At 41.6% G+C, this 8404-nt stretch overlaps 1 protein-coding gene across 1 annotated transcript; it reads left to right on the forward strand.

Annotated features, from left to right (window-relative positions):
• The first annotated feature begins 5233 nt into the window (after positions 1-5233).
• Positions 5234-6381, forward strand: LOC133774166 (adrenodoxin). Its single transcript, XM_062211794.1, has one exon. The coding sequence runs from the start codon at positions 5269-5271 to the stop codon at positions 5845-5847; it is 579 nt and encodes a 192-aa protein (XP_062067778.1). The 5' UTR covers positions 5234-5268; the 3' UTR covers positions 5848-6381.
• The last annotated feature ends 2023 nt before the right edge of the window (positions 6382-8404 follow it).

Raw genomic sequence — 8404 nt, forward strand, 5'->3', positions numbered from 1 at the left:
GTCCTCCTATAGGTTCCTATGGACTTTTTCCAGCCACTTTTATTGTATTCAGTACTTTGGGATGGCTCTGTAAACAGATGAAGCCAATAATGTATTAACAGTACCAACTGAGAGAAAGTATGGTTAACTGAGGTTACTAAAAAGAAAAAGCAATTCAAATCAATTGGCAATCTACAAAAAGAGTTAAAGATTTTAAAAGCTATTATTAAAATTGCTATATTGGTCTATTATGCTATATTATATGTGTGTACATATTGTATGTCCACATGGGGAAATTTTATTAAGAGTTTTATTTTAAATGGCTTATAGATAAGATTGTCCATAAATTTAAGCTGCTAAAATCAATCAAAGATACATTTTAATTTGTGTGACCTGAATCTGTGTATCATATGTTTTAGACTTGTTGGTAGAAAGAAACTAAAAACATTTTAGATGGTTGTGCTTAAGTTTACTGGCTAAACAAACTACACCATGTTAGATATTTAAGAGGTGTTTTCAAATACATGATTCTTAAAATTTATAGAAGGCATTGGACCTTCTGGTAAATGTTTTCTTAAGTTGTTATCTAATGGTTGAAACGGTTTGCTAAGTATTCATGTGATATTACTATTGTCAGCAAGCGATCTAGGACTTGCTCCCTCATTTCTCTATTCTAAGCCCAACTTGTTCTTTCATTTCTCTATTCTCTTCTAGGTAGGAAACTAATTCTATTATGAAGGGATCTGTAGGATGCACAATTTAATCTTTAGACCTTATAAAAGAGATGGCTAACATTTTTCTGCAATAGCATAGCCAAAATAAGAACTTAAATAATAATCTCATAGCTAGATTCACTTCGCCATCAGCGAAGTATACAGGAAGTAGAAAAAACCTCCCTTTCAGACCAAAGGGAAAGAAAGTTTTTAAGTGAGAATATAATTTTCCTCATGGGCATTGTCTACCTTAGAAAAACTACTACAGAACATGCCTGTGACTATAGACTTGTAGTTCAGGCCACCGAAGATTAGAGATGGGAAACGGGCTCTCCCTTGACTTGCATCCTCTGGTCTGCTTTAACACAAACCAGGAGGAAAAGAAAGCTAGGCATCAGAAGCAATGGGTGGCAGGCCTATTAATGGCTGATCTGTACAGTGATCTGCCCTCAAGGAGACCCAACAGGCCAGTCCACTGCAGTGGCTTTCCATGTGGTAAGCCTGGGCTTCAGCAGAAGTCAGCTTGTGAAGAGCCCTGGCAGCTCTGCCAAGAGTTGGATCACTGGAAATGGACCTGCCCTGGAGTCGAAGGATGCCCAGGTCAGAGCCACAGATCTTATTGGCTCCAAGCTGAAAAGCCCTTCACTCAGCCCAACTTCCAAAGGGACCACTGCAGCTGAGGGGATGGTCAAGTAGGGTCAGCAACATTGCAGGCAGAACTGTAAATTTCTTGTTAGAGATGCCACCTACCTTTACCTGGCCAGCTCTCCTCCCAGGCCAGCCAAGTAATGAAAGTCAACAGAGTGCCTTCCCCTAGGAGGTTCACACCTCCCTTAGGATATACCCCATGTGAAGAGATAGATAGGTCTGGGCCTCTGAACTTACAAGGCCTAAAGCCTACCAGATTATTATCAAGCCCCTTCTATCAGGTTCTATTTGCCTCTCAATCAGAAAACTTAATTGTAGCTTAGACAGCACCTTTCTTAGCTCCTCTAATAATGACTCTGTCCTTTGTTCTAGACCCTGTCTAGCACACTTGGGCCTCATTCCTTTGTAATCATAACCTCTACTCTACCACCAATGGCTCTACTCCCAACCTGTGTGTACTGATGGTCCTCTTCCCCACTTAATGCTGTATAATTGTTCAAACCTGGTAAATGCCACTCTTAGGATCATTGGTTACTATCCTCACTCTGTCTTTTATGACCTTGTCTAAATATGATCAGAGTCGGCAAACTTGGAAGGCTTCCATAGCCTTGGCAACTCATGACGACAGCCTAGGATGGTTACTGGCACCATAAACTAGAGTGTCAATTTGTTGGGTCAACAACAGGAGCCACTGTGCACTTGCTCCTCATGTGGGATCTCTGTCCTTAATGTGCTGTACATTGTGATTTAATGCTATAACTAGTACTCAAACAGTATGTTTCACTTTGTGTTTCTATGTGGGTGCAAACTGTTGAAATCTTTATACTAAATTGATCTTCTGTATATAAAGAGAATTGAAAATGAATCTTGATGCAAATGGAAGGGGAGAGGGAGCGGGAGAGGGGAGGGTTGCGGGTGGGAGGGAAGTTATGGGGGGGGGAGCCATTGTAATCCATAAGCTGTACACTGGAAATTTATATTCATTAAATAAAAGTTACATTCAAGCAAGGGGCACTTTTCTTTTAAAGGCTACTTTCAGAACTTGTCTTTGTATTTTCTCTAAACTATAAATGCAGTTATGTCCATTTGGAGGCCAGGGTACCACATGTCACAGGGAGCCTTACATGTGTGCCGAGAGAAGGTTCAAAGACTGTTAACAAAAAAGAAAGTCTAAGGGAACGCAAAATTTCATTTTCTAATGGTAATCCCCAAGATTTTCTCCAAAAAATAAATTGTTGTTTTGTATTTTGTAACTTAAAAGCAGCTATTAGTACATTTCTGAGATATAGCAGGAGACCAAAACATTTTTGGAAAGAGAATAAATATATGAAGAGAGAAAAAAAAAAAAAAGATTTATTTATTTAGGGGCCAGCACTGTGGCGCAGTGGGTTAACGCCCTGACCTGAAGCCCAGCATCCCATATGGGCGTCGGTTCAAGACCCGGCTGCTTCACTTCCTGTCCAGCTCTCTGCTATGGCCCAGGAAAGCAGTGGAAGATGGCCCAAGTCTTTGGGCCCCTGCACCCACGTGGGAGACCCGGAAGACGCTCCTGGCTCCTGGCTTCAGATTGGCGCAGCTCCGGCCGTTGCGGCCATTTGGGGGAGTGAACCATAGGATGGAAGACCTCTCTCTCTCTCTCTCTCTCTCTCTTTCTTTATTTTATTTGAAAGTCAGAGTTACGCAGAGAGAGGAGAGGCAGAGAGAGAGAGAGGTCTTCCATCCGCTGCTTCACTCCCCAATTGGCTGCAATGGCCAGAACTGCACAGATCTGAAGCTGGGAGCCAGCAGCTTCCTCCAGGTCTCCCACATGGGTGTAGGGGCCCAAGGACTTGGCCATCTTCTACTGCTTTCCCAAGCCATAGCAGAGAGCTAGTTTTCAAGTGGAGCAGCTGGGTCTCAAACCGGAGCCCATATGAGATGCCAGTGCGTCAGGCCAGGGCATTAACCTGCTACATCACAGTGCTGGCCCTGAATAATTTTTCTCTTATTAAATCATCACCTTGGGAGTTTGCTGTTAGTTGAAATCTAAGACAATCTAACGTATTGTTTTACTAATCCAAAGCAAAAACAATATAAATCTATAAAATATAGCCTTGTTTTTTCAGAATTTGAAAACACAAATTTTCAAGAAAATTATTTAAAAACTTAAATATCATACAACAGGCTTATAATAAAAAGATAAAGTTTATGTCATCAATGTTTAAACCATCTTATAATTAAAATTTTAACTGATTTCAGAAATTATTATGAGCTGCTACTGAATTTTTTTTTTTTTTTTGATAGGCAGAGTGGACAGTGAGAGAGAGAGACAGAGAGAAAGGTCTTCCTTTTTGCCGTTGGTTCACCCTTCAATGGCCGCCGCGGCGGCGCACCACACTGATCCGAAGCCAGGAGCCAGGTGCGTCTCTTGGTCTCCCATGGGGTGCAGGGCCCAAGGACCTGGGTCATCCTCCACTGCACTCCCGGGCCACAGCAGAGAGCTGGCCTGGAAAAGGGGCAACTGGGATAGAATCCGGCGCCCCAACCAGGTCTAGAACCCGGTGTGCCGGTGCCACAAGGCGGAGGATTAGCCTGTTGAGCCAAGGCGCCGGCTCTTTTTTCTTTTTCAAATAATTGATAGTAATTAGCAGGAAAAATACTTCAAGATTGTGAATATTTTCTATAATAATATCATATAAAACCTTGAATTTAGAGCACCTTTCTTAGCTCCTCTAATAATGACTCTGTCCATTGTTCTAGACCCTGTCTAGTGCACTTGGGCCTCATTCCTTCATAATCATAACCTCTACTCTACCACCAATGGCTCTACTCCCAACCTGTGTGTACTGATGGTCCTCTTCCCCACTTAACGCTGTACAATTGTTCAGACCTGGTTAATGCCACTCTTAGGATCATTGGTTTCTATACTCACTCTGTCTTTTATGACCTTGTCTAAATATGATCAGAGTCAGTGAACTTGAAAGGCTTCCATAGCCTTGGCGACTCATGACGAGAGCCTAGGGTGGTTACTGGCGCCATAAACTAGAGTGTCAATTTGTTGGGTCAACAACAGGAGTCACTGTGCACTTGCTCCTCATGTGGGATCTCTGTCCTTAATGTGCTGTACATTGTGATTTAATGCTATAACTTGTATTCAAACAGTATGTTTCACTTTGTGTTTCTATGTGGGTGCAAACTGTTGAAATCTTTACTTAATATATACTAAACTGATCTTCTGTATATAAAGAGAATTGAAAATGAATCTTGATATGAATGGAAGGGGAGAGGGAGCGGGAGAGGGGAGGGTTGTGGGTGGGAGGGAAGTTATTGGAAGGGGAAGCCATTGTAATCCATAAACTGTACATTGGAAATTTATATTCATTAAATAAAAGTTAAAAAAAAAAACTTGAATTTATGCTGTAGTGATAGTACAGGGCCAGTTCTGTGGCCGAGTGAGTGATATAAATGCAGTTATATAATTGCAGTTATATAAATGCAGTTATATAATTGCAGTTATATAAATGCAGTGCCAGCATCCCATATGGGCACCAGTTAGTGTCCCAGCTGCTCCACTTCCAACCTTGTTCTCTGCTAATGTACCTGGGAAAACGGCAGAAGGTAGCCCAAGTCTTGGGCCGCTCTACCATGTAGGAGACCAGGAAGAAGCTCCTGGCTCCTGGCTTCGCACTGGCCCGGCCTCAGCCATCACAGCCATTTTGGGAGTGAACCAGTAGGTAAAACATCTCTCTCTCTCTCTCTCTCTCTCTCTCTCTCTCTCTCTCTCCCTCTGCCCCTCCCTCTCTTTAACTCCACCTTTCAAGTAAAATAAATAAATCTTTAAAAAAAATGAAAATAGGCTCGGCGCGCCGCTCGCAGCACGCAGTCGCCGCCCGCCCCTGGAAGCCCCTCGCGGCCTGCGTCCCATCCGGTAGTTACCGGCCCGCGGGCTATGGCCGCCGCGGGGTGCGCTCGGCTGCTGCGCGCTGCCTCCGCGGCCCTCGGCTGCCCGGCCCGCCGCTGGCTGCTGCTCGCCGGAGCTCGCGCGGGAGCCGGCGGCCAGCCCGGGAGCTGCGGGCCGAGCGGGAGGGCCGAGCCCGGCCGGGGCGGAGGCGCGGGAGCGGGCCGGCCGCTGAGCCTGTGGGCGCCGGCGCGGAGCAGCTCAGAAGATAAAGTAACAGTACATTTTATAAACCGTGATGGTGAAACATTAACAGCCAAAGGAAAAGTTGGTGACTCTCTGCTAGATGTTGTGGTTGAAAATAATCTAGATATTGATGGTTTTGGTGCTTGTGAGGGAACCTTGGCCTGCTCTACCTGCCACCTCATCTTTGAAGAACACATATATGACAAGTTACAGCCAGTCACTGATGAGGAGAATGACATGCTTGACCTGGCGTTTGGACTCACAGACAGATCACGGTTGGGCTGCCAAATCTGTTTGACAAAATCTATGGACAATATGACTGTTCGAGTACCTGATGCAGTGTCGGATGCCAGACAATCTGTTGATGTGGGCAAGAACTCCTAAGCTAGAATAAATAGAAACTTTTTACACAATTGTACCTATTTTTATAATTATTATGTCTTTAATAATGGATGAGTGGATTTATTATTATGACTAGCTTTGCTGCTTTAATTTGCCTTATGACTACTGAAATTCATAATTCTGAAAATAAGCAGTTTTTATTTTAAACTACAAAAATGTCTGTGAAAAATGAGAAAATAGCCAATAGGATAGAAACTTGACCTATTTTCCTTCTGTATGTGTTGATCTGTGTCTGCTTACCTAGGAGGCGGGTTAATGAAGGGTTACCCTTGTTTGGTGTGAATGAAGGCAGAGACCCAGAGTAGCTTGTCTAGAACCACACAGCTGATGATGGAGTGTGTGCTGGAATCTGGATCTTGTTCCTGCAAGTCGTGTTCACCCTGGAACAGGGAAGTTACAGATGTCCTGTTTATACAGTAATTAACAGTAAGTGTGTATGGAAATATTTAACTGCTCAGTAAGCTGCCTAATTTCAAAGATAGTTATTAACTTTATAAATAAAGATTTCAAAATTTTGATTTGGTGAGCAGTCTAATTTTGAATATGGGCATTATAATACTGTCAAAACTTGATCTCCATTCTGACTAAACTAGAGAAATGAACTAAAATTAGACGACTTTATTCTCTTCTAAGCAGAATTGTCTGTCTTTGTAATCTTTAAAAAATAATGCCAATATATAAATCTCTGCCTATGGCAATAGAAATCTTGTGAATTGGGTTTCTCTGTCCTGACCTGCAGAAGAGAGTGAGCTGCCAGCCACACAGCACATCCCCAAGAAATACCATTCCGTCACCCAGGACCGGAGCTGGGTGTGCACTGTGAAGCTGTCTGAACACTGTTGGTTACCAGTTATGTATGGAAGGCATTTGTATACTTATTTTTACTATAAATAAATTTAAAAAAAAAATGAAAATAGTACCATGTTCCCAAACATCTAATTAAATACCATATAAAATACTCTTACCACATAATGTGAGTTAGTTATTTTTTAAATTTATTATTTTGTGTTTTCTGGTTTTGTCTAGGGTTAAATATAAGGTTAAAACAATCAGATATATTTTATTTGCATTAAGCTAATTCAATATGTGAACAGAGATGCAAATGTATATAAAATTCCAGGCTTAAATTTTCCTCAGACAGGAATTATAAAACTTTGTAAAGAAAAAGTGAATGCCATATTTATTATAGAAAGAAGTATGTATGTGTAAGATTTTATATTTAAAAGATTAAATAAAACTATCCAACCCAGATTGATTTGTAACATAAGATGATTCTATAAACTGTAATGTATTTTTATCTTATAGAGCAAGTCATAATAGTAGTTTTGAAACTAAAAACAAAGTTTTTGATACTAAAACAATGTTTTCAGAATTCCAAGGGAAAAAACTACTATTTTACAGGACAACTTATGTTCTTGACTGCTTCAGAAAACTGGAATTTGTTTCATTCAATGATTTTTTTTTCTCTCTCATCCATGTTTTGAGTACTTGCTGCATAGACAAAAGAATTGAGACATTAAATACTCATGGCATTTTAAAATTGAATCAGTGGGGCCAGCATTGTGACATGCTGGGTAAAGCCACAGCCTGTGATGCCAGCAACCCACATAGGTGCAGATTTGAGTCCTGGCTGCTCCACTTCAGATCCAGCTCCCTGTTAATGTGCCTGGGAAAGCAGCAGAAGATGGTCCATGCCCTGGGGCCCTTGCCACCCTTGTGGGAGACCCAGAAGAAGCATCTGGATACTGGCCTGAGCTGGGCTGACCTGAAGCCAGGAGCCAGAGCTTCTTCCAGGTCTCCTACGTAGATTCAGGGGCTCAACCATTGGGCCATCATCCACTGCTTTCCCAAGTGCACCAGCAGGGAGCTGGATTGGAAGTGTAGCAGTTGGTGCTGTAGGCTGTGGCTTTTCTGGCTTTGCAATAGTGCAGGCCTTCCACTAGGAAGTAAAGAGTATGTTCTATTTGTTAATTTTTAGGTTTATTATAGGGCATAAAATAAAATTTGAGATGAAAAATAAGAATTCTAAATAAAATGTATCACACTGTCCAAACATAGAAGACAATGAATTTATCCAGATCAATATTAAAGTTAAATTTGTGATTTTGCAATAACTAATCTCACAGAAATGGGCATCTTACTAGATTTGAGGTGAGCAATGATAGGAAAATATTTATCAACGAGACATAGCTATAGTAGCCATCATACAGGAAAGGCATCAAAGATTGCCCAGGCTGATATAACAAAACAACATAAACTGAGTGGTTCACAAATAACAAAATTTAGAATTCTGGAGGCTAGGTAGTCCATGATCAATGTGCCAGAAGACTCACTTCTTCACAAATGATTGTCTTTTTCCTGTAACATACATAGTTGATGGGGAGAGGGAGCCTTCTGGGTTCACTTCTATAAGGTATTCATCCCACTCATGAAAGCTTAACCTTAAGGGGCAGTTTTCAGAATACGAATTCAGTCTACAATGGCATGGGAGAGAAAATCTGAAAATGTAGAATCTCAGAAATTTTATGACACGATATAT

This window comes from Lepus europaeus, chromosome 15 (assembly GCF_033115175.1).
Source record: "Lepus europaeus isolate LE1 chromosome 15, mLepTim1.pri, whole genome shotgun sequence".
Lineage (NCBI taxonomy): Eukaryota > Metazoa > Chordata > Mammalia > Lagomorpha > Leporidae > Lepus > Lepus europaeus.